Raw genomic sequence first — 27,195 nt, forward strand, 5'->3', positions numbered from 1 at the left:
CTCACACACACTCACACACACACACACACACTCACACACACACACACAAACACACACACACACACACTCACACACACACACACACACACACACACACAACACCACCACCACCACCACAACCAGAGCAATGTGGGGAAAGTACATGGTTAAACTTGGAGAGAGGCGCAACAGTAGAATATGGGAATCATTTGGAAAAGATCAGTGGGATAAAGATAGTTGATTGGTAGAGACAAATAAAAACAGGTGATTGTGTCAGAGAATTTGAAGTTGAATTATAATGTTTTAATTTTGTGACTTATCGGTGCATATTCGATCTCTCAATATCTGATTTAGCTACAAAGTATGCACAGGAATGTCTCTTTTTGGCTAAAGAACCCTAGTATGTTGTAATTAGTCACAGGACTTTCAAGCCCACTCCCCAATTTCACAAGTTCAAGGCTAAACCCTGCTCTCAATGCCACATTGTATCAATGATAATGGGAACTGCAGATGCTGGAGAATCCAAGATAATAAAATGTGAGGCTGGATGAACACAGCAGGCCAAGCAGCATCTCAGGAGCACAAAAGCTGACGTTTCGGGCCTAGACCCTTCATCAGAGAGGGGGATGGGGAGAGGGAACTGGAATAAATAGGGAGAGAGGGGGAGGCGGACCGAAGATGGAGAGTGCAGTGGGAGAGAGATTCCCTGAGGTTGGTTTAGAGGGAAGAGAGTAACTTCTTCAGGTTAGGCATCCCAGGAAGAGGCTTTGGAGTGAGGTTAAAATTGTATCAGAGATAAAGGGAACTGCAGATGCTGGAGAATCCAAGATAATAAAATGTGAGGCTGGATGAACACAGCAGGCCCAGCAGCGGCTCAGGGGCACAAAAGCTGACGTTTTGGGCCTGGACCCTTCATCAGAGAGGGCATCTGCAGTTCCCATTATCACTGATACAATTTTAACCTCACTGCAAAGCCTCTTCCAGGGATGCCTAACCTGAAGAAGTTACCCTCCTCCCTCCGGACCAACCTCAGGGAATCTCTCTCCCACTGCACTCTCCATCTTCGGTCCATCTCCCCCTCTCTCCCTATTTATTCCAGAACCCTCACCCCATCCCCCTCTCTGATGAAGGGTCCAGGCCCGAAGCATCAGCTTTTGTGCTCCTGAGATGCTGCTGGGCCTGCTGTGTTCATCCAGCCTCACATTTTATTAACCTCAATGCCACATTCTTGCTTTCTCTTTATACGCCGTGATGTTGTAAAAATCAGAAATTTATTGGTCTCTTTCTTGACTATATTCAATGGCTTAGCGTCTACAGCCTTCAGTTTAGTGATTTACTCAGGTTCACAACGCTTTGAGTAATGAAATTTTTCCTCACTTCAGTCCTAAATGGTCCATCCTGTCTCCTGAGACTGTGTTCTCTGATTCCAGAATCCCCAATCAGAGAAAAAATTTTTAGTCTGCCCAGCCTTGTTATAATTTTACACGCTTCAATCAGATACTCTTTCATTCTTCCAAACTCTAGCAAATACATTCTTCCAAACTCCAGTCAAACCAATCTCTCCTCATAGGACAACCTAGCCCTCTCTAATCTCAGCCTAGAGAACATCCTCTGCACTCCTTCTGTGACAATGTCTGCTTTCTTAGACAGGGAGGCCCAAACTGCACACATTACTCCAGGTGAGGTCCACCAGAGCCCTGTATAACTGCAGTGAAGCATCCCTACTTCTGCACTCAAATTCTTTCTATATGCACATACCAATATACCATTTACCTTCCTGTTTGCTTGCTCCACCTGCCTGGCTACTTTCATTGATTGATATACAAGGATATCCAGATTCCTTTGTACAACCATACTTCTTGATATATCACCTTTTAAATAATACTTTTCCAAATATTTCCTGCACCAAAATCTAAAACTTCATATTTAGCCACTTTGCGCAGAATTTAAATACTTATCTGTCACCTTGAAGCCTCCTTACATCCTCCTCACATCACAATATTGCACCAAATTTGTGTCATCAGCAAACTAAGAAATGATGCATTTTGTTTCTTTATCCAGGTCATGTGAGCATATCATGAATAGCTGGAGCCTAAGCACTGAGCCATGGGGTACCCCATTAGTTTCTCCCCAGCAGTTGGAAAAAGACCCATTTATTCCCACTCTCTGTTTTAGTTCTCAATCCATACTGATATAGCAACTTCATCCCATGTGTTTTAACCCTGTCTGCAAGATTCAGTGCTTGGACCTCAGCTATTGCCACTAACCTCTTATGAATGAACTTAGCAAAAATCTCTGAAAACCCAAATACATTATATCCACTGGTTGGCCCTCATCTATTCTACTAGTTACAACCTCAAAAACATCAGTAGATCTGTCAAGCATGAGTTGCCTTACATAAACCAATGCTGGCTTTGTCTAATTCATTCATGCTTTCTTAATGTCGTTATCAAATCTTTTATAATACATTCTAGCATTTTACCCACTATCAAGGTTAGCCCAACTGATCATAATTCACTACTTATCCTCTCTGTCTGCTTTTAAATAAAGGGGTTACATCTGCCACATTCCAATCTGTAAGAACTGCTACAGAGTACATGGAATTTTGGTAGGTAACCAACAATGCGTCCAATATTTCCAGGGTCACTTCCTTCCATTCTTTGAGATGTAAATTATCATGCCCCAGTGATTTCCCAGGCTTCAACTCCATTAATTCCCCTAATACCATTTTTTGAGTAATACTGACTTCCTTCAATTCTGTGTTGACCCCTACATCCTTGGTTCCTCAACATTTTTTGAAGACTGTGCCCTCTTTTAAGGAAGCAGAACAAAGTCTGTGTTAAATTCTAAGCAAACTAAAAAATCAAAGAACTACAGATGCTGAAAATCAGCAACAAAAACAGAAATTGCTGGTAAAACTCAGCAGGTCGGGCAACTTCTGTGGAAATAGAGTTGACATTTGGAGTCTAGTAACTCTATGGATGCTGCCAGACCTATAGAGTTTTTCCAGCAAATTTTGTTTTTGTTTCTGTATTAAATTTCTCCACTTTTTTTAGCTCTCTATTATGATTTCCCTGCCTTCTGGCTGTATTGGACCCACATTTGTCTTTACCAATCATTTGCATATTCATAGAAGTTTTTATGATCAGTTTTATGTTCCTTGTAATTTTACTCTCACACTCAATTTTACCCTTCTTGATCAAACATCTCGCTTTTTCTTTTGCTGTATTCCGAAATGTTCCCAATGCTCAGGCTCGGTGCTTTTTCTGGCAATTTTATACGTCTTCACCATTGATCCTCCGTCAACCCCCTTAATAAAGTTGCCCTCCATTCTTGCCAAATTCATGAATCATACCCTCACAGTTTCCTTTATTTGGAATTATATCAGTGTGAATGCTCGCTTTCTGGATGCCATTTAACTCTACAAGATACTTATTCTTTGTTGAGGTTGACAATAACAAAGTAAGCAGTTGAATGTAGTTAGCGATCTTTTGTGCAATGCTTGCTTGTTCAATTCTGTTGCAGGGTCACAGCATTTAGTTTGGTGTATAGTTAATTTTTCAAAAAGACCAATTTGCCACACACACAGAATGACAGTTCATTAGTTATAGAGATTATTGAAGATTTTTTCTGGGTATAGCTGCATTTATAACTTATTTTCTTTTCTTTATCTTCATTGAATTAATTCAGAAGAAGGAATTAAAGCAGGCATTCAGGAAGCCATTAAAGGACTGACATCTAGGATAGAATCGAAGGCTTTTGTCCTAAGTTGTCTTGGTGGCCCAGTATATATGTGGCCTAAAACCCATGCCAGCACACATCCATCAGAACTACAAGAAGATACCCAGTGCAAAGCCATCTTAAAATATGTTACGTAAGTAGCTGAATGGAATAAATAAATAAATAGATGGATAAATGGATAGGACCATTGACAAGAAGAAATTTCTTTTTTTAAAATGTGTTCTTTCATGGGATCTGGGTTACTCTGGTAAGGCCAGCATTTATTGTCCATCCCTAGTTACTCTTGAATTGAAGGCTCACCAGGCCATTTCAGAGGGTAGTTGCATTCAACCACATCCTTCACCCAGAGAGAGGAAAACCTTTGGAGTTCTCTACCACGGGAGGCCATGGAGAATCAATCATTGGGTATACTCAAGTCAGTAATGACATCATGTGATATGGAGACAGTGCAGGAAAATGGTATTGAGCTAGATCAGCCATGACCTCATTGAATGGCAGGGCAAATTGATGGAACTGAATAGCTTTCTCCTGACGATATTTCTCATATTTCCATGAATCTGTTAACTACCTTTAAACTCCATTACTGAATGGCCTTGATTCCAGTACAGTTGCTACAAGGACTTCACTAAAGTGAATGGTGCATTTATCAAACTTTAATGATGGGAATTTTGCTGGGACATCTCGCCCTTAATTCTGTCCTTTCAAATTTGAATTGCGTCTGAAGTTAAATCTTATTCTAAGTGATATAATAGGAAAATAATTGGCACGTGGTTACAAATATAATTCAGAAGCTATGAGAAATAATAGCAACTTGAGCTTGATATTTTCTGTAGCATACAAGAGAAGATCATCGCTTGACTTCTAATGTTTCTTTTCAAATATTGATACTAAACAAACCTTCTAATCTGCTGATCACTAATCATGAAGAAAATAAAACAAACAGTTTAGGTAGATGTTTTCAATGTTGCCTCATCTTGGCCATTGAGATCCTTCTTGGAAAAACAAAAGCTTTTATCTCGGCTTTAGATTGTTCGTCAGCTTTCAAAATAATCTATGCCTTGTGAGTAAGGTTTCATTACATTTTTCCCCTTTAAAAGAGAACAAATCATGAACAGAAATCTGTTTGTCTTGATGTAGGATCACAAAATTGTTATGGCTCAGAAGAAGCATTTGACTCATCATGCCTGCACTGACTCTTCAAAAAGCATCATTATCTAATGCCAATTTATTGCTTTCTCCCCATAGCCCTGCACAACATTTCTATCCAAATAATTTTCCAACGCCCTCTTAATGTCTCAATTGAAACTGACTTCACCAAATTTACAGACAATGCATTTCATACCCTAACCATTCATTGTGCAAAATTTTTTTCTTTCACATCACCCTTGCTTATTTTGCAAATCACTTTAAATCTGCACCCTCTCATTCTTGCTCCTTCAAAAAGGCAGGAACAGCTTCTCCCCAACTACTCTGTTCAGCCTGCTCATGATTTTGAAAACCTCTATCAAATTCCCTTTGAGCTTTCTTATCTCCAGGGAGAACAGCACCAACTTCTACAATCTATCCTCATAACTGACATTTCTCATTCCTGGAATCATTCCTATAAATCTCATCTGCACTTTCTCCAATGTATTCACATCTCTCCCATGATATGACACCTGCACCTGTACACAATACTCCAGTTGAGGTCTAACAAGTATTTTGCAAAAGTTCAACATCCCCTCCATGCTCTTGTTCCCTATGCCCCTATTAATAATTGCAGGGACATAGTATCATGTTTTAACTACTTTCTCCATCTGTCCTGCCACCTTCAATGATCTGTGCACATGTTCACCCAGGTACCCCAGCTCATGCACCTCCTTTAGAATAGTACCCGTGTTGTCTTTCAATATTCTTCCTACCAAAGTGTATCACCTTGCCCTTCTTTCCATTGAACCTCTTCTTCCACCTGTCCACTTACACTACCAAATTGTCAATGTCCTTTTGGAGTTCTACAATATCTTCCTCAGTTTACCATTCTTCCAAGTTTTGTGCCATCTGTAACTGTTGAAATGGTCCCCTGCACGCCAAGATCCAGGTAATCAACATCGATCAGGAAAAACCAGGATCCCAATGTCAATGCCAATCCCAATCCCAAAACCAGTCTTAATGCCCTGGGGGCCTCTACAACAAACCTTTCTCCAGCTGGAAAATATCAATCATTCTCTGTTTCCTATCATTCAGGCAATTTTTGTATCCACATTTCTACTATCCCTTTATACCAGGACTAACAACTTTCCTCAAAGGTCCATTGTGATTTGATTTGATTTAATTTGAGTTATTGTTGTCACATGTACCAAGATACAGTGAAAGGTATTGCTTTGCGTTCTATGCAAGCAGATCATACCATACAAAATGCATTAGAACAGTAGTAAAGAGAGCAGAATACAGCATTACTGCCACAGAGAATGTGCAGAGAGTGAAAGGTCATCTTTAAATTTTGAGAGGTCCATTCAAGAGGTTAAAGGGTGACCTTATAGAAGTTCAAAAAAATCACGAGGGCCATGTATAGGATGAATAGCCAAGGTCTTTTGCCCAGGATAGGGGATTCCAAAACTAGAAGGCATAGGTTTAAGACAAGAAGAGAAAGAGTTAAAAGAGTCCCAAAGGGCAACTTTTTCATGCAAAAGGTGGTGGTGTATGGAATGAACTGAGAGAAGTGGTGAAATCTGGGACAATTACAATATTTAAAAATATCTGGATGGGTATATGAATAGGAAGGGATTAGAGGGAAATGGGCCAAATGCTGGCAAATGGCACTAAATTAATTGAGGATATCCGGTTGGCATGGATTGTTGGGTGGAAGGATCTGTTTCCATGCTGTATATCTCTGTGACTAAAAATTTGGTAACAGTGGGGAAGAAGCTGGAATCTGTTGGCTGATGTATTCAAACTTCTGCATTTTCACCCTACAGAAGAGGGTGGAAGAGGGTATAGAAGAGGTGGGAGGGGTCTTTGATTATGTTGGCTGCTTTCCAGAGGCAGTGAGGAGCCTGGATGAAGTCAATGAATGGAAGGCTGGTTTTCATGGTGGACTGGATAATAAAATGTGAGGCTGGATGAACACAGCAGGCCAAGCAGCATCTCAGGAGCACAAAAGCTGACGTTTCGGGCCTAGACCCTTCATCAGAGAGGGGGATGGGGGGAGGGAACTGGAATAAATAGGGAGAGAGGGGGAGGCGGACCGAAGATGGAGAGTAAAGAAGATAGGTGGAGAGAGTGTAGGTGGGGAGGTAGGGAGGGGATAGGTCAGTCCAGGGAAGACGGACAGGTCAAGGAGGTGGGATGAGGTTAGTAGGTAGCGGGGGGTGCGGCTTGGGGTGGGAGGAAGGGATGGGTGAGAGGAAGAACCGGTTAGGGAGGCAGAGACAGGTTGGACTGGTTTTGGGATGCAGTGGGTGGGGGGGGAAGAGCTGGGCTGGTTGTGTGGTGCAGTGGGGGGAGGGGACGAACTGGGCTGGTTTAGGGATGCAGTGGGGGAAGGGGAGATTTTGAAGCTGGTGAAGTCCACATTGATACCATTAGGCTGCAGGGTTCCCAGGCGGAATATGAGTTGCTGTTCCTGCAACCTTCGGGTGGCATCATTGTGGCACTGCAGGAGGCCCATGATGGACATGTCATCAAGAGAATGGGAGGGGGAGTGGAAATGGTTTGCGACTGGGAGGTGCAGTTGTTTGTTGCGAACTGAGCGGAGGTGTTCTGCAAAGCGGTCTCCAAGCCTCCGCTTGGTTTCCCCAATGTAGAGGAAGCCGCACCGGGTACAGTGGATGCAGTATACCACATTGGCAGATGTGCAGGTGAACCTCTGCTTGATGTGGAATGTCATCTTGGGGCCTGGGATGGGGGTGAGGGAGGAGGTGTGGGGACAAGTGTAGCATTTCCTGCGGTTGCAGGGGAAGGTGCCGGGTGTGGTGGGGTTGGAGGGCAGTGTGGAGCGAACAAGGGAGTCTCGGAGAGAGTGGTCTCTCCGGAAAGCAGACAGGGGAGGGGATGGAAAATTGTCTTGGGTGGTGGGGTCGGATTGTAAATGGCGGAAGTGTCGGAGGATAATGCGTTGTATCCGGAGGTTGGTAGGGTGGTGTGTGAGAACGAGGGGGATCCTCTTTGGGTGGTTGTGGCGGGGGCGGGGTGTGAGGGATGTGTCACGGGAAATGCGGGAGACGCGGTCAAGGGCGTTCTCGATCACCGTGGGGGGAAAGTTGCGGTCCTTAAAGAACTTGGACATCTGGGATGTGCGGGAGTGGAATGTCTTATCGTGGGAGCAGATGCGGCGGAGGCGGAGGAATCCAAAACCAGTCCAACCTGTCTCTGCCTCCCTAACCTGTTCTTCCTCTCACCCATCCCTTCCTCCCACCCCAAGCCGCACCCCCCGCTACCTACTAACCTCATCCCACCTCCTTGACCTGTCCGTCTTCCCTGGACTGACCTATCCCCTCCCTACCTCCCCACCTATACTCTCCTCTCCACTTATCTTCTTTTCTCTCCATCTTCGGTCCGCCTCCCCCTCTCTCCCTATTTATTCCAGAACCCTCACCCCATCCCCCTCTCTGATGAAGGGTCTAGGCCCGAAACGTCAGCTTTTGTGCTCCTGAGATGCTGCTGGGCCTGCTGTGTTCATCCAGCCTCACATTTTATTATCTTGGAATCTCCAGCATCTGCAGTTCCCATTATCTCTGATACATGGTGGACTGGGTTGTGTTCATGTCTCTGTAGTTTCTTGCGGTCTTGGACAGAGCAGTTGTTGTACGAAGCTGTGATGCATTCAGGTAGGATGTTTTCTATGGTGCATTGTAAAAATTGGTAAGGATCTTTATGGACATGTCGAATTTCCCTAGCCTCCTGAGAAAGTAGAAGTATGGTTGCGCTTTCTTGAACATAGCTGCAGCATGGATGGACCAGGTCAGATTGCTGGTGATCATCACACCTAGAAACTTGACACTTTCGATGATCTCTACTTCAGCTGCATTGATGCAGACAGGGGCATGCACTCCACTCTGTTTCCTGAAGTCAATGACCGGATCTTTCATTTTGCTGCCATTGATAGAGAGATTGTTGTCTCTACACCATGCTGCTAAGCACTCGATCATATTCCTGTGTTCTGTCTCATCGTCGTTTGAAATCCAAAATACAATGATGGCGTCATCAGCAAACTTGTAAATGGAGTTAGGGTTGAATTTGGCCACACAGTCATGACTGTATATGGAGTAATGTGAGGAGTTGAGTTTGTACCCTTGTGGGACATCGGTTTTAAGAATTATGGTGAAGGAGGTGTTATTGCCTCCAGAGATACAGACAAGGGAGCAGAGGCCTAGGTCTTAGAGTTTGGACATGAGTTTGTTTGGAATTGTGGTATTGAGGGCAGAGTTGTAGTCAATAAGTAGGGGTCTGACATACATATTTTTGTTATCTAGGTATTCCAGGGATGAGTGTAGGGCCAGGGAAATGGCATCTATCATGGACCTATTGCGATAGTAGGTGGATTACAAAGAGCCAAGGCAGTCTGGGAGCCTGGGGTTGATGTGGACTATAACTAGCCATGATGTGAAGCACTCTTCTGAACGCTTTCTGGACATTATCTCTTCTAAAAAATCCAGCAAGTTAATTAAACACGATTTCACCTTTAGAAATCCATGTTGACTCTTCCTGATCAATCCATCTTTATTCAACATAACTACTAATTCTATCCCAAATAATTGCCTCTGGAAGCTTCCCCACCTCCAAGGTTAAATTGAATGTAATTTCTGGGATTACTCTAACAACCTTTTTTGAACAAAGCCTCAATGTTTGTAATTCTCCAGCACCTAGCACATCACCTCAGATTTTATGATTCTGTGACTTGTCCTCCGTATCTCCAGTACTCCTCTTGGTCTCAATTATATATTCTGCCTTGCATCTTTTCTTTTTAATGATAATTTCCACCTCCTTCGTCATCCATGGGGCTCTGAATTTGTTTGACCTGCCTTTCCCATTTGAGGGAATATACCTCGATTGTACCTGATCTACCTTCCCTTTGAATGTAGCCAATACTCAGTCATTGTTTCTCCCACCAACATCTTATTCCGACCTAACAATGTGCGGAGCTGGATGAACACAGCAAGCCAAGCAGCATCTTAGGAGCACAAAAGCTAATGTTTCTGATGAAGGTTCTAGGCACGAAACATCAGCTTTTGGGCTCCTAAGATGCTGCTTAGCCTGCTGTGTGCATCCAGTTCCACACTTTGTTATCTCGGATTCTCCAGCATCTGCAGTTCCCACTATCTCTTATTCGATCTATCCTGCTTAGTTCTGGCCTTGCACCGTTGATGCCAGCTCTCCACCAATTGATTTTTCCTATTCATTGCTATTCCACCACTATCTTGAACTTAGAACATAGGACATAGAGCATAGAACAATACAGCGCAGAACAGGTCCTTTGGCCCACGATGTTGCGCCGGCCTGTGAACTAATCGAAGCCCCTCCCCCTACACTATCCCATCATTATCCATATGCTTATCCAAGGGTTGTTTAAATGCCCCTAATGTGGCTGAGTTAACTACATTGGCAGGCAGGGCATTCCACACGCTTACCACTCTCTGAGTAAAGTACCTGCCTCTGACATCTGTCTTAAATCTATCACCCCTCAATTTGTAGCTATGCCCCCTTGTATAAGCTGAACTCATCATCCTCGGAAAAAGACTCTCACTGTCCACCCTATCTAATCCTCTGATCATCTTGTATGTCTCCATTAAATCCCCTCTTAGCCTCCTTCTCTCCAATGAGAACAGACCCAAGTCCCTCAGCCTTTCTTCATAGGGCCTTCATTCCGGACCAGGCAACATCCTGGTAAATCTCCTCGGCACCTTTTCCAATGTTTCCACATCCTTCCTGTAATGGGGCGACCAGAACTGTACACAATATTCCAAGGGAGGCTGCACTAGCGTTTTGTACAGTTGCAGCATGACATCACAGCTGCGGAACTCAACCCCTCTACCAATAAAACCTAACACACCGTAAGCCTTTTTAACAGCACGATCAACCTCGGTGGCAACTTTCAGGGACCTATTTACTGGACACCAAGATCCTTCTGCAAATCCACGCTACCAAGAATCTTTCCATTGACCCGGTATTCTGCCTTCCTGTTATTCCTCCCAACATGAATTACCTCACATTTATCCGTATTAATCTCCATTTGCCACCTTTCAGCCCAATTCTGCAGTTTATCCAAGTCTCCCTGCAACCTGCAACATTCTTCACCGTCCACCACTCCACCGACTTTAGTGTCATCTGAAAACTCATTAAACCATCCACCTATGCCTGCGTCCAAGTCATTTATAAAAATGACAAACAGCAGTGGTCCCAAAACAGATCCATGAGGCACACCACTAGTAACCGGACTCCAGGCTGAATATTTTCCATCAACCGCCCTCGTTGCCTTCTTACAGAAAGCCAGTTTCTATTCCAAACTGCTAATGTCCCTCAATCCCGTGCCTCTGTATTTTCTCCAATAGCCTACCATGTGGAACCTTATCAAAGGCTGTACTGAAGTCCATGTATACCATGTCAACTGCCCTACCCTCATCCACATGTTTGGTCACCTTCTCAAATAACTCAATGAGGTTTGTGAGACATGATCTGCCCTTGATGAATCCGTGCTGACTATCTCCAATAAGATTGTTGCTTGCTGGATGATTATAATTCCTATCTCTTATAATCCTTTCCAAAAAACTTTTCCTACAACAGACGTAAGGCTTACAGGTCTATAATTACCTGGGTCATCCCTACTGCCCTTCTTGAACAAGGGCACAACATTTGCAATCCTCCAGTCCTCTGGTACTAAACCTGTAGACAATGAGGACTCAAAGATCTAGGTCAAAGGCTCCGCCACCTCCTCCCTAGCTTCCCAGACAATCCTCGGAAAAATCCCATCCGGCCCAGGGAATTTATCTACCTTCACACCTTCTAGAATTGGTAACAGCTCCTCCTTACTAACCTAATCCTTTCAATTCTAGTAGCCCATAACTCAGTCATCTCCTCTACAATATCCTCCTGTTCCTCAGTGAAAACAGAGGAGAAATAATCATTTAGCACCTCTCCAATCTCCACAGGGTCCACACACAACTTCTCACTTCTATCTTTGACTGGCCCTATTCCTACCCTAGTCATCCTCTTATTCCTCACATACCTATAGAAAGCTTTAGGGTTCCCCTTTATTCTACCTGCTAATGTCTGCTCATGTCCCCTCCTTGCTCTTCTTAACTCTCTCATTAAATCCTTCCTAGCTAATCTGTAACTCTCCATCGCCTCATCTGAGCCATCTCATCTCATCGTCACATAAGCCTCCCTCTTCCGCTTAACAAGAGATACAATTTCTTTAGTAAACCACGGTTCCCTTACCTTATCGCTTCCTCCCTGCCTGACAGGGACATACCTATCAAGGACACGCAATATCTGTTCCTTAAACCAGCTCCACATTTCGATCGTCCCCATCCCCTGTATTTTGCTAACCCATTCTATGCCTCCTAAGTCTTGCCTAATCACATTATAATTGCCCTTCCCCCATCTGTAACTCTTGCCCTGTGGCATGTTCCTATCCCTTTCCATCACTAAAGTAAACATAACCGAATTATGGTCACTCTCTCCAAAGTGCTCACCTACCACTAAATCAAACACCTGGCCTGGTTCATTACCAAGTACCAGATCCAGTGTGGCCTCCCCTCTTGTCGGCCCTTCGACATACTGAGTCAGGAAACCGTCCTGCACACATTGGACCAAAACTGATCAATCCGACGTCCTAGAATTATAGCAATTCCAGTCAATGTTAGGGAAGTTAAAGTCTCCCATAATGATCACCCTGTTCCTTTCACTCCTACCCAGAATAGTTTTGCTGATCCTCTCCTCCACATCTCTGGAACTTTGTGGAGGCCTATAAAAAAACTCCCAGCAGTGTTACCTCTCCTTTCCTGTTTCTGGCCTCAGCCCATACCACCTCAGTAGATGAGTCCTCATCAAAAGTTATTTCGGCCACCGTTATACTGTCCTTGGCTAACAAAGCCACATCTCCCCCTCTTTTACCACATTCCCTGACCGTAATGAAAGAGCTAAACCCTGGAACCTGCAACATCCATTCCTGACCCTGCTCTACCATGTGTCCAAAATGGCAACAACATCAAAGTCCCAGGTACCTATACATGCTGCAAGCTCACCTACCTTATTCCGGATACCCCTGGCATTGAAGTAGACACACTTCCACCCAGCTTACTGTCTGCCAGCACACTCCTGTGACAATGAGGTCCTGTCCATGTCCTCCCTACACTCATTTTCCTGTGTACTAGAACTACACCTCAGTTTCCCATCCTCCTTCTGAGCTAGTTTAAATCCACCTGAATAGCACTAGCAAATTTCCCACCCAGGATATTAGTGCCCCTCTGGTTCAAGATACTTCGTAATACAACTTCATGATACAATGACCACTATCTCAGAAGTGCTCCCCCATTGACACTTAGCACATAAGAACATAAGAGGAAAACTTTAAATGTCAATAGCAAGCCATTAAAACAAAGCTGTAAAGAAAAGCAGGATAGATTATGAAACTGAACTAGCCCAGAATATAAAGACAGATGGCAAAAGTTCCCATAAGTACATTAAATTAAAAAGAGTGGCTCGGTATTGATCTTTTCAAGGATGAGAAGGAGCAGGAGCGGGTCATCTGGCCCTTCGAGCCTGTTCCGCCATTCAATAACATCATGGCTGATCTTCCTGTGGCTTCAGCTCCACTTACCCAACTCCCCACTCCCCCTCACCATAACCCTTAATTTATTTACTGTTCAAAAAAAACTATCTCTGCTTTAAAAATATTCAATGAGGAAGCCTCAACTGGGCAGGGACTTTCATAGATTCACTAAACTTTGGTGAAGAATTTCCTGCTCAATTCAGCCCTAAATCTGCTCCCCCTAATTTTCAGGCTATGTCTTTTTGTTCTTATTCCAGCTGCCAGTGGAAACATCCTCCCTGCTTCTATCTTATCTCTTTCCTTCATAATTTTATATGTTTCTATAAGATCTCGTTCATTCTTCTAAATTCCAATGAATATAATCCCAGTTTACTCCTTCTGTCCTCATAAGCCAACCCTCAACTCCAAAATCAACTTTGTGAACCTCCTCTGCACCCCCTCCAGCGCCAGGACATCTTTTCTAAAGTAAGGAGACCAAAACTGTACACAGTACTCCAGGAGTGGCCTCACCAGCATCCCATACAGCTGTAACATAATCTCCTTGTTCTTATACTCAATCCTTGTAGCAATGAAGGGCAAAATTCCATTTGCCTTCTTACTTACCCGTTGTACCTGCAAACCAACTTTCTGCAATTTATGCACAAGGACACCCTGGTCCCTCTGCACAGCAACATGCTGCAATGTTTTACCATTCAAATAATAGAACTTTTCACTGTTATTCCTATCAAAATGGATGACTTCACATTCATCATCATTGTACTCCATTTGCCAGACCTTTGCCCACTCACTTAAACTATCCGTATCCCTCTGCAAACTTTCAGAGTCTGCTGCACACTTTGCTTGACCACTCATCATTGTGTCATCCTCAAACTTTGACACACTTCCACGTGGCTCTCAACTCAAAATCATCCATATAACTTGTAAACAATTGCGGTCCAGGCACTGATCCCTGAGCACATGACCAAACAGAAAAGCACTCATTTATCCCCACTCTTTGATTCCTGTGAGTTAACCAAACCTCTATTCATGATAATACATTGCCAGTAATACCATGCACCTTTATCTTATGCAGCAGCCTTTTGTGCAATACCTTGTCAAATGCCTTTTGGAAATCCAGAAACACCACATCTACGGGGTCCCTGTTATCCACCGTGCTCGGAATGCCTTCATAGAATTCCAGCAAATTAGTTAAGCATGACATGCCTTTCATGAACCCATGCTACATCTGCCCAATGGGACGATTTCTAGATGTCTTGCTATTTTTTCCTTGACGACGGACTCAAGCATTTTCCCCATACAGACGTTAAGCTAACTGACCGATAATTCCCCATCCTTTGTCGACCTCCTTTCTTAAACAGTGGCATCCCATTTGCTGTTTTCCAATCTGCTGGAACTGCTCCAGAGTCCAGAGAATTTTGGAAAATTACCACAAGTGCATTTGCTATTTCTCCCACCATCTCTTTTAGTGCCCTGGGATGCATTCCACCAGGGCCAGGAGACTTGTCTATTTTTTAGTTCCATTAGCTTGCCCAACACTACCTCTTTTGTGACAATGGTCATTTCCAGGACCTCACCTACCTTCGTCTCCTTATCAACAATTATGGGCATGTTATTCATGTCCTCCACTGGAGGACCAACATAAAATACCTGTTCAATGCTTCGGCTATTTCCTCATTTCCCATTATTAAATCCCACTTCTCATTCTCTAAAGGACCAATGTTCACTTTAGCCACTCTTTTTCATTTAATGTACTTATGGAAACCTTTGCTATCTGTCTTTATATTCTAGGCTAGTTTAATCTCATAATCTATCTTGCTTTTCTTTACAGTTTTGTTTTAATGGCTTGCTATTGACATTTAAAGTTTTCCCAATCTTCTAGTTCCCCACAGGTCTTTGCCACTTTGTATGCCTTACCTTTCAATTTGATAGCCTCCCTTATTTCCTTAGACATCTGTGGCTGATTACCCCTCTTCCTGCAGACCTTCCTTTTCACTGCTATATACTTTTGCTGAGCATACTTAAAAATTGCTTTGAAAGTCATCCATTGCTCCTCAACTGTCCCATCATAAAGTCTATGCTTCCAGTCTACTTTAGCCAACTCCTTCCTCATCCTGCTGTCATCTCCTTTGATTAGATTAGATTATATTAGATTCCCTACAGTGTGGAAACAGGCCCTTCGGCCCAACAAGCCCACACCACCTCTTGAAGCATCCCACCCAGACCCATCCCCCTATAACCCACACACCCCTGAACACTACAGGCAATTTAGCACGGCCGATCCACCTAGCCTGCACATCTTTGGACTGTGGGAGGAAACCGGAGCACCCGAAGGAAACCCACGCAGACACGGGGAGAATGTTCAAACTCTGCACAGACTGTTACCCGAGACTGGAATCGAACCCGGGTCCCTGGCGCTGTGAGGCTGCAATGCTAATCACTGAGCCACCGTGCCGCCCTAATCACCGAGCCACTGTGCCGCACAGGACCCTGACGTTGGATTTTATCTTCTCACTTTCCATCTGTGTTCTAAATTTAATCATCCTGCGATGGCTTCTTCCAAGAGGATTCCTAACTATGAGATCATTAATTATTCCTGTTTCATTACACAGGACCAGATTGAGGATTGCTTGCTCCCTCATTAGTTCCATTAGATACTGTTCAAGAAAACGAATACATTCAATGAACTCCTCCTCAATGCTGCCTTGACTGATGGTTGATTGGTTTGACCAATTGACATGGAGATTAAAATCCCCCATGATAATTGCTGTACTACTTTTACAGGAATTAGTTATCTTTTGTTTATTACCCGCCCCAATGTGATGTCATTATTTGACGGCCTATAGGCTACTCTTATCAGTGACTTTTTCTTCTTAGAATTTCTCATTTCCACCCAAATAGAATTAACCTTATTCTCCACAGAACCTGTATCATCCCTCACTACTGCCCTGATGTCATCCTTAAATGTTAGCACTACACCATCTCCTTTACCCTCCTGCCTGTCCTTCTGAATAGTTTGATACCTCTGGATATTTAATTCTCATAATGACCATCTTGTGACCACGTATCTGTACTGGCTACTAAATCATACTCATTCATGATGATTTGTCCCACTAACTCATCTACCTTGTTTCAAATGCTACCAGCATTCAGGTAAAGTGCCTTTATGTTAGATTTTATTCCTTCTGTTTGAATCCTAACATCTGCATTAATCATATCTCCTGAGTTTTCCTTCCTCTTAACTTCTTTCATAGTCTTCAATGTAGTTAAACCCTCCTGTCAACATGTTAACCTGTTGCTGCTGCTTGATCCACATTTCCTCGTTTCCCAACATCATGTCCAACAATACATCCTGTCTTAGATAATGAAATGTGAGGCTGGATGAACACAGCAGGCCCAGCAGCATCTCAGGAGCACAAAAGCTGACGTTTCAGGCCTAGACCCTTCACATCCTGTCTTATTGGATTGGATGTATACGACTGTACAAAACTCTCCTGCTCACAATCTAGAAACAATTGCCTATTACTGCACCTGACATCACCACTTCCCCAGTCAATAATTGGGTAATTGAAATCCTCCATTATAACTACTCTCTAATGTTGGCAACTTCCCTGCAGATTTGTTCCTCTACATCCTTTTCACTAATTAGTAGTCATATCATGTTAACGTTATTCTACCCTCTATCTAAATCTCTGAGACATTATCTTTCACTAGCCACTACACCAACACTGCTACTTGCCCTCCTTTTGTTCCTTTTCTATCTTTCCTGAGCAATATACCCAGGAAAATTTAATACCTAGTCTTGCTCTTCCTTTAATCAGGTCTCTGTAACCATCGTAATGTTATATTTCCACATGGCAATCTGCACCCCTCCCTAACTCCCCACCTATACTCTCCTCTCCACCTATCTTCTTTTCTCTCCATCTTCAGTCCACCTCCCCCTCTCTCCCTATTTATTCCACAAACCTCACCCCATCCCCCTCTCTGATGAATGGTCTAGGCCCGGAATGTCAGCTTTTGTGCTCCTGAGAGGCTGCTGGGCCTGCTCTGTTCATCCAGCCTCACATTTTATTATCTTGGATTCTCCAGCATCTGCAGTTCCCATTATCACTATTCAACCTTATTTAGTATGCTCCATGTATTTACATACATACATGTTAACCCTGTTTTGAATTTCATTTCTTTCTCCCTTGTTGTAACTTTGCCTATTCACTTGCTATTCTCTATGCTATTGCCAGCTGTTTCCCCAAGTACTTTGCAAACCCTGGATCTCTTCTTGGTTGGTTTCCTTTGGTTCCCACACCTCTAGAGGCCAAATTAGTTTAAAACCCTCCCAGCAGCACTAGCAAAATGGTCCACAAGGAAATGAGTAAATAAGACTAAGAGCCAACTCTGTTCAGATGCAACACAGTGTGGAGCTAGAGCAATACAGCAGGTCAGGCAGCATCAGAGGAGCAGGCATTGACTTTCCTGCTCCTCTGATGCTACCCGACCTGCTGCTCTCCTCCACCTCCACACTGTATTAACTCTGACTCCAGCATCTGCAATTCTTGTTACCTCAGATGCAACCCATCCACTTCAACTGGTGCTTTTTCCCAGAGCCAGTTCCAATGACCTGACAAGCTAAAGCAACTTAAACTCCTCTCCTCCACCATCTTTCCAGTCATGTTTTCACCTGCCCTATCCTCCTATTTATGTACTCACTTGCACATGACACTGGGAGTAATCCACAGTTTGCTACATTTGAAGTCCTCCTTGCTAACTTCCTATTTAGCTCACAAAATTCTGATTCCAAGACAACATCATCCTTACTACTCGAGTCATTGGCACCAATGTAGACCAGAGCTTCATGCTGTTTAGCCTCCCCAGAAGAATGCTTCCTAACTGCTCTGTGACATTCTTGACCCTGGCACCAGGGAGACAAAATACTATCCTGGACCCGCAGAACCACTTTCTTTCTTCTCTCTCCCTTCCTGTATAGTTGGGCCACTGATGGGGTCAGAAGCTTGATTGTGACTACACTCAACTAGGACCCAGCTCCCTCATCAGCTTCCAGATTGGAAACTGTTTGTGAGTTGGGCCCCAGACTCAAACTGGGCTCAAACTGCCTGGCAGTCACTCATTCCCATCCTTCCTCCAATCCCTCAAGCTGTGCCGCATAACGCTCAGCCTCACAAATGTGTCGCAGTGTCACAAATTCCGTTCGACTGAGCTGAGCTACCATGTGTTAACCTTACTTAGTCTTATTTACTCAGTTACTTACTTTATTAAATACTTAGCCTTAAAGTTACCCCCCCCCCTACATTCATGTTAGTCTCCCTCCCTTATCCTACTTTGACTTATTTATACTATTTTATTGTATTGGCCCTGATTTTCACTTATCCATGGCATTTCTCAGTTAACCACTTTTCTAATTTACAGCTATTTAGGGACAATCCCTAATGGTAGTTCCTTACAGAACTCACTGATTTCTTGTGAGATAACTTCAATTTCTTTTCAGCTCAGTGTGGGCTAGTTGCAGGCATCTGAATGATGGGTGTACGGTCTCAGAGTCTCAGGTAAGTGTAGGCCTCAAGCCTCAGCCCCGCCTTGCTCTTTCCGGCTCCATGCTCCTCCAACGCAGGACTAACACTGTCTCCAAGTCCCAGGTAAGTCACTTTTGAAAAGTGTTGCTCGTATGAAATCCAGTCACTAATTGCCACTTTGATGCTTTCTTAAAGGCAAATATTTTTGTTAATTTCATCTTCATTCATTTCAAGTGTTAGGACACTATGTACAATTGAGGTGGCCGTCTCTGAACACTGGTGACACCAAAATTCAACAATTTATATGTCCTCATTATGTCTGATGAAAAGGCTTTCAATCAAGTTAAAACTGTTTACTTTTGTTTTATCAGACAATGCAGGTTTTGAAAATTGTTATCAAGGGTTATAATAAACACTAGGGAGATTTTGTTTGTAATATTCAGCAAAAAACCACTACGCTACGGCCCTCAGTTGGCAGCAACATCAAAAATATGGTTAGGTCTAGGTAGGGTAGCTACTGTGTATAAACAAATAAAACCTGTATTTATATAATGCCTTCAATGAAGTAAAACACCCCAATGTATTTCATAGGAACATTTGATAACATGCCACATAAGGACAAAAGTAACCAAAGCTTTTGAAATCAGTCAGTTCATACCTTACAGCAGCAGTGAAAATGAAGAGGCAGGATGGTGCAGCACAGAAAATTTGAAAGATGTTTTTCAATAAACCCACTGTCTATTGTCCACTGATCGAAGCAATTCCGTAATGACCCATAGCCTTCTAAGATTATTTCTTCTTCATGAAGGGGATCTGATATTCTATATCATTGAATTGCTTTACAACTGATGTAACTAAGTAAAATATTTGTTGGTGGTACATCCTATTTGAACTCTTTATTTCCTTCTTCATTTCCTGAGTGGTGCAAAAAATATGTTTTTAAAAGTCCATGTTATCATTATAGCTGAAGGCATAGGTTGGGAGGTATTGGTGCAGCAGTAATGTCAACTGTTCAAGTAATCCAGAATCCCAAGCTAATGTTCTGGGGGCAGGGGTTCACATCCTGTTACAGCAGATGGGCAAAATTTGAATTCGAAAGAGGTCTAGACTAAAAATCTGTCCTAATGTCAATATGAATCCATGGTTGATAGTCAAAAAAACATCCATCTCATTCATTAATGTCCTTTAGGGAAGGAAATCTGCCACCTTACCTGGTCTGCATGTAGCTCCTGAGTCAGTGCAATATGGTTGATTACCCTCTGGACAATTGAGGACAATAACTGCTGTCCTCACCAGCGTTGCCCACAACACAAGAAATAATTTGCTAAAAAAGCTATGAGCCTTGCAGTATTTAACTGAGATAGTAGGAACTGCTGATGCTGGAGAATCTGAGATAACACAGTGTGAAGTTGAATGAACACAGCAGGCCAAGCAGCATCAGAGGAGCAGGAAAGCTGACATTTCAGTTTCTGAAGAAAGGTCTCGACCCAAAACATCTGCTTTCCTGCTCCTTTGATGCTGCTTGGCCTGCTGTGTTCATCCAGCTTCACACCACATCATCACAGTATTTAACTGTTTGTTTAATAATTATTGCCTCCAACTTCTTGCTCTTTATGAAAGTTGCTGGCATTTGTCAATCATTTTTATTCAAAGACTTCCATTTATGTCACAGGTAGGCAGGGTAGAGAAGAAAACTTGCTTTTATTGGTCAGTGCATTCAGTATAGGAGTTAGAATGTCATGTTGCAGCTATACAGGACATTGGTTAGACCACTTTTGGAATACTGTGTTCAATTCTAGTCTCACTGCTAGAGGAAAGATGGCGTTATATTCAAACTGCTACAGAAGAGATTATAAAGTTGTTGCCAGGCTTAAAGGAATTGAGCTAGAGGGAGAGGTTGAATAGGCTGGGTTTTATTTTCCCTCAAGTATCAGAGGTTGAGGCGTGAACTTATAGAGGTCTATAAAATCATGGCGGGCTCAGGGTAAATAGCTAAGTTCTTCTTCTCAGACTAGAGGAGTCAGAAACTAGAGTGATAGGTTTAAGCTGAGAGAGGTGAGATATGAAAGGGGCAACATTTTCATGCAGAGGGTGGTGTGTGAATGGAATGATCTGCCAAAGGAAGTGGTAGAGGTGGGTCCAATTACAACATTTAAAAGGCATCTGGATGGGTATACGCATAGAAAGGTTTCAAAGGGATACAGGCCAGATGCTGGCAAATGGGACTAGATCAATTTAGGATACCTGGTCAACATGGATAAGTTGGATTGAAGGGTCTGTTTCTGTGCTGTACAACTCTATGACTCCATGAATCTATATAATTACTTTCACAACCTTAGATATCCCATTTTATAGCCATTGAAAGCTATTTAAAATGCAGTCAGGTCATCACTATTGTAAAGTAGGAATGAAGGTAAATACAAACCCAATTTCATTTGTTCTTGGAGATAATGGGAACTGCAGATGCTGGAGATTCCAAGATAATAAAATGTGAGGCTGGATGAACACAGCAGGCCAAGCAGCATTCGTTATGTTCAATACCATGCTGAGCATTAAAGTTCTGATAAAGCATTGCTCTTGCTTCAAACTCATATAACTCTGTTACAAGAATTTTGTAGAACATGCTATATATATTTGGCAAATTCAGTCTCTCCATACAGTATTAGGTCATCAAAGGAACTCTTTGATGTTGAGAAAATTCGATCTATGCCCATGCAACCTGCACCCAGGTGGTGCACAAGTCCAACATGTGGGATAGGTTCATTCTGACGGAGTGAACAAGAAAGAAATCTGGAGTTTCATATCTTTCTCATATCTTTTGTATGGATAAAAATGAAGTAGTTCAATTAATTCTGTGTCTATCTTGTTTAATTCATTGATGTCAACATTGGCACTAGATACCAGAACATGAAGTGTTAGACTCTATTTCTGCCCTATCTTATCAGTTTATAATTTTTGTTTCAGACCTGAGGTCAGTGACTTACTTCAAAAGGCTTCCCAAAAGAAATTGTTACAGGTTACCCCTCTGGTAGGCATGTAGATTTTATAACTATTGAATTTAAGGATTTTTGGCTTTGACAAGTATTTGTGATGAGGCACTATATTTAATGATGTAAAGGAACAGCATCATAAGCTTAGGCTGCAACACTAACTGTACAGATCAGTGTATCCAATTCATTGTTACTTTCATTTAATAGGCCAACTGGGGGCTTTGCAAGCTTCAGTATTTGTTTCACATTGAGCGCACATAAGTCTCGCAGTTCACTGGTTAGTGGCTCAATGGTTAGCACTGCTGCCTCACAGATTCAGGGACCCGGATTCAATTCCAGCCTTGGACAACTGGCTGTGTGGAGTTTGCACATTCTCTCCATGCCTAAGGGGTTTCTGTCGGGTGCTCCAGTTTCCTCCCACAGTTCAAAGATGTGCAGATTATGTTAAATTGCCCATGGCATTCAGTGCTGGGTAGGTTAGGTGTGTTAGCCATGGGAAATGCAGGATTCCAAATAGAGGGATAGGTCTGAGTGGGATCCTCTTTGGAGAGTTGGTGTGGACTTGTTGGGACGAATGGTCTGTTTCCACACTGTGGGGATTCTATGTTTTCTTTAGTTTAATACTAATCTTAATTCAAATGCTCTTTAGCTTATCATTTCAGTATCTTCCCTACATAAGTTGGTTTTCATTTGAGCTGTGAAAACAAACTCCAATTCATGAGATAACAAGGTGCAGAGCTGGATGAACACAGCAGGCCAAGCAGCATCAGAGGAGCAGGAAAGCTGATGTTTCGGGTCTAGACCCTTCTTAAATGGGGGAGGAGAAGGGGATTCTGAAATAAATAGGGAGAGAGGGGCAGGCACATAGAAGATGGATAAGGGAGAAGATGAGTGGAGAGGAGACACACAGGGTCAAAGAGGTGGGGATGGGGCCAGTAAAGGTGAGTGTAAGGGGGGAGTCAGGGAGGGGATAGGTAAGTCCAGGGAGGATGGACAGGTCAAGGGGGCAGGATAAGGCTGGTAGATGGGAGATGAGGGTGGGGCTTGAGAATGCATTTTGAACAATTACAGATTAAATGAAGTGCAGATCTTTATTATGATGCCTGTAAAGGTCTGTCAAAAGTTGTTGGGACTTTCCTTAATTTCTGATGATAAATGGAATGGATATTTTGAACCGCATATTCATAATGATAATTCAAAAGTTGTGCTTTATTATTTTCTGTTTCCTTCTTTCATAATTCATGGATTCAGTCTTCCCTAACTGGCTGCACTTTCTGATGGGTCTATTTTGCTTCTTCATCCTATTTCCACTTTGGTAATTCCTCCTTCTTCCATATTCTTCATTCTGCCAGTTCACAGAGAGTGTCAGAGTGATTTGCTCCTGATGCTACCAAGAGGTGTTGCCACATGTCGCAGATGAGAGTTCCCAAATTGTACAATATTCCCCATTGAAAACAATTTGCAGACTAAAATTTGACCCCAAGCTAGGAGACTTCAGAAAAGGATTGTATTTTATGTGCGCTCTTTGAAGAATTTTACAGATTGTCCTGGGAAAAAAAGTAGAATCAAGGGTTATGGGGATAAAGCATGAACAGGATACTGATTGAGGATGATCAGCCATGATCATAATGAATGGCGTGCTGGCTCGAAGGGCCGAATGGCCTACTCCTGCACCTATTATCTTTTATCTATTGTAAATAAAGGTTGATTGCTTGCCTTTGGTCTTCCCATTAAATTTTCCCTATTTTGCTTGTCAGCTGCCTTTATTAATAATAGAGTTGTATAGGGGCAGCTAGCAACAGCACACAGTGCTGTTAACACAAGAGAGGCTGACTTGTGCCTCAGTCAGTGAACAGAATAACGCAGATTCATTCGGGAAGGAATAGCAAAGAAATGTCATCTTTTTGACATCTGCTCAAATCACAGTTTATGCTGTTTTATTGGGACACAAGAGTAGAATACTAATTGTATATTTTCTCTTGCCTAATGGGAAAAGATATGCGCTGCCATATTGTTAGATGGCATGAGTCTGGTAGTGGGGGAGCACACCAGTAACTGCTTGCTGCTGGAAGGATGTTATTAAATTGGAAAGGGTGCAAAAAAGATTTACAAACTTGCTACTGAGACTTGGAAGGTTTGAGTTATAAGAAAAGGCTGGATAGGCTGTGGCTTTTATCCCCCTGGATGTTTATAAAATCGAGAAGAGCATAGATAAGATGAATAACAACGGTCTTTTCCCCTGGGTAGAGGAGTCCAAAACTAAAGGGCAAAGGTTTAAGGTGAGAGAGGAAAGATTTAAAAGGGACCTCAGGGGCAACTTTTTCACACAGAGGGTGACAAGCTGCCCAGAGGGAGTGGTAGAGGTGGGTATATTTATAACATTTAAAAGATATTTAGACAGGTTCTGCAAGGTAGATGATGGGAACTGCAGATGCTGGAGAATCCAAGATAACAAAATGTGGAGCTGGATGAACACAGCAGACCAAGCAGCATCTTAGGAGCACAAAAGCTGAAGTTTCAGGCCTACAGCCTTCATCAGAGGTTCTGAGAGGGATATAGGCCAAATGGGACTGATTTTGTTTAGGAAATCTGGATGGCAACCACAAGTATGGCTCCATGCTCTAAATTCCAAATCTTTTTGTAGATTAAGGGTCTGGGCTTCCAGTTTGATAGTCTGAGTGCTTTGTTCGCTACCTGCTGACCTTAAATTCATTGACTATTTAAGATGTTGGCAACCTCTTAACTTATAATGATTGTAATAAATCTTGTATAACTTTTTAACTTGCAGAAAGTAATTAACATGGACGTTCAATTTGATGTGGAAAAGGTTGGTCCCTTTGGAAAAATGGTTGTCCAGCACAATAAGATGTCACGTGGGCACTTCAAGCTGACTCTCCCCATCGATGTTCTAGTATTTGCAAATCCGGAGGAACCATTGGGAAAGTATGTATTGTCCAAAATACTGAATGATTTCTGAATTAATTTTGTATGTTAGCGATGCAATAATGTAGTCAACAATGCTTGCTAACAAGATATTTCTTAACACGGTGCCTCCATGCTCAATGAAGGTACATATTTTAATGATGGTCTTGTTTGGTTTTATTCTGTGGCTTATGTTGGATACTTTATGCCAATGGGCTGCCTTCTCTGCTAGCACACATCTCTGTTTCTAAAACACTTTGATATTGATTGAACAAAAACAACGTTGCTGGAAAAGCTGAGCAGGTCTGACAGCATCTGTGTAGGAGAAAACAGAGTTAACGTTTTGGGTCCAGTGACCCTTCCTCAGAACTGATGGTGGCTGGGAAAACGTCTGTTTATATGCAGAAAATAGGGAGGTGGGTGGGGTAGGGAGTAAGCGATAGGATAGAGCCCAAAGAGAGAGAAAGACAGTTGGACAGACAAAGGAGTTGCTAATGATCAGGCTGGGACGGTGAATGGTTGTTAATGGGGACTGTTAGTGACTAACAACAGGGGGTGTGTAGTGGCAGGCTATGTGGTAACAAGGCCTCGTTCTTCAAGGACCACAACATACCCCCACCCCGCAGTGGTCGAGAACGCCCTCGACTGTGACTCCCGCATTTCGCGCAACTCATCCTTCACACCCCGGCCCCACAATAACCGCCAAAAAAGAATCCCCCCAGTCCTCTCATACCACTCCACCAATCTCTGGATACAACGCATCATCCTCTGACACTTCCGCCATCTACAATCCGACCCCACCACTAAAGACATTTTTCCATCCCTACCCTCGTCTGCCTTCCGGAGAGACCACTCTCTCCGCGACTCCCTTGTCTACTCCACACTCCCCTCCAACCCCACCACACCCGGCACTTTCCCCTGCAACTGCAGGAAGTGCTACACTTGCCCCCACACCTCCTCCCTTACCCCCATCCCAGGCCCCAAGATGACTTTCCACATCAAGCAGATGTTCACCTGCACATCCGCCAATGTGGTATACTATATCCATTGTACTCGGTGTGGCTTCCTCTACATTGAGGAAACCAAACGGAGGCTTGGGGACCGTTTTGCAGAACACCTCCGCTCGGTTTGCAATAAACAACTGCACCTCCCAGTCATGAACCATTTTAACTCTCCCTCCCATTCCTTAGATGACATGTCCATCCTGGGCCTCCTGCAGTGCCATAATGTTGTCACCTGTAGGTTGCAGGAACAGCAACTCATATTCCGCTTGGGGACCCTGCAGCCCAATGGTATCAATGTGGATTTCACCAGCTTCAAAATCTCCCCTCCCCCCACTGCATCCCAAAACCAGCCCAGCTTGTCCCCGCCTCCCTAAACTGTTCTTCCTCTCATCTACCCCCTCCTCCCACCTCAAGCCACACCTCCATTTCGTACCTACTAACCTCATCCCACCCCCTTGACCTGTCCGTCCTCCCTGGCCTGACCTATCCCCTTCCTACCTCCCCCCCATACTGTCCTATCCACCTACCTTCTCCTCTATCCATCTTTGGTCCGCTTCCCCCCTCTCCCTATTTATTTCAGCATCCTCTCCCCATCCCCCTTTTCTGATGAAGGGTCTGGGTCCGAAATGTCAGCTTTTGTGCTCCTGAGATGCTGCTTGGCCTGCTGTGTTCATCCAGCTTCACACTTTGTTACTTCGGATTCTCCAGCATCTGCAGTTCCCATTATCTCTGGTAACAAGGCCTGGCATGTGGGGTGGGGGCTGGGACACGGGGGAGTTTAGGCCCTAAAATTATTGAACTCGGTATTGAATTCAGAGGGATGGAGGGTCCCCAACCAGAAAATAAGGTGTTGGTCCTCCAACTTGTGTTGAGCTTCAGTGGAACACTGCAGCAAGCCACAGACACAGATGTTAGCCAGGGAGCAGGGTGGTGCATTGAAGTGGCAGGCAAAAGGTAGTTCAGGGACTTTTTTGTGAGCAGAACGTAGACGTTCTGCAAAGCCGTTGCCTAGTGTTGGTATTGATTGAAGTGCTTTTATGGAGAAATTAAATTTGCTCTAACTGCTGTTGACTGACTCCTTGGAAGCCATATTTATCTATCTTTCCAACATTGAAGATGAACTGTAAGATCTATTTGAAAACCCCCAGCAAAGTCTGACATGTCTACAAACATCCCCCTTCAACTTTCAAAATTGTGGTCAGTAGTCCAAAGAAACACAGTGCACATATTATACCTAGATAATCTTATTTTTTTCTTGAAACATGGCATATTATTATTGTTATTAATAA

The 27,195-nt window shown here is 43.2% G+C and overlaps 1 protein-coding gene across 1 annotated transcript in view; it reads left to right on the top strand.

The window, feature by feature from the left end:
• The window catches only part of LOC132209501 (ufm1-specific protease 2-like), a 100,418-nt gene that overhangs the window by 37,192 nt on the left and 36,031 nt on the right, over positions 1-27,195 (top strand). Inside the window, exons 10-12 of the mRNA XM_059645016.1 lie at positions 3,670-3,853; positions 21,955-22,018; positions 24,769-24,923. Coding sequence (XP_059500999.1) covers positions 3,670-3,853; positions 21,955-22,018; positions 24,769-24,923 — 403 coding nt within the window. The remainder of the gene's footprint in view (positions 1-3,669; positions 3,854-21,954; positions 22,019-24,768; positions 24,924-27,195) is intronic.

This window comes from Stegostoma tigrinum, chromosome 3 (assembly GCF_030684315.1).
Source record: "Stegostoma tigrinum isolate sSteTig4 chromosome 3, sSteTig4.hap1, whole genome shotgun sequence".
Lineage (NCBI taxonomy): Eukaryota > Metazoa > Chordata > Chondrichthyes > Orectolobiformes > Stegostomatidae > Stegostoma > Stegostoma tigrinum.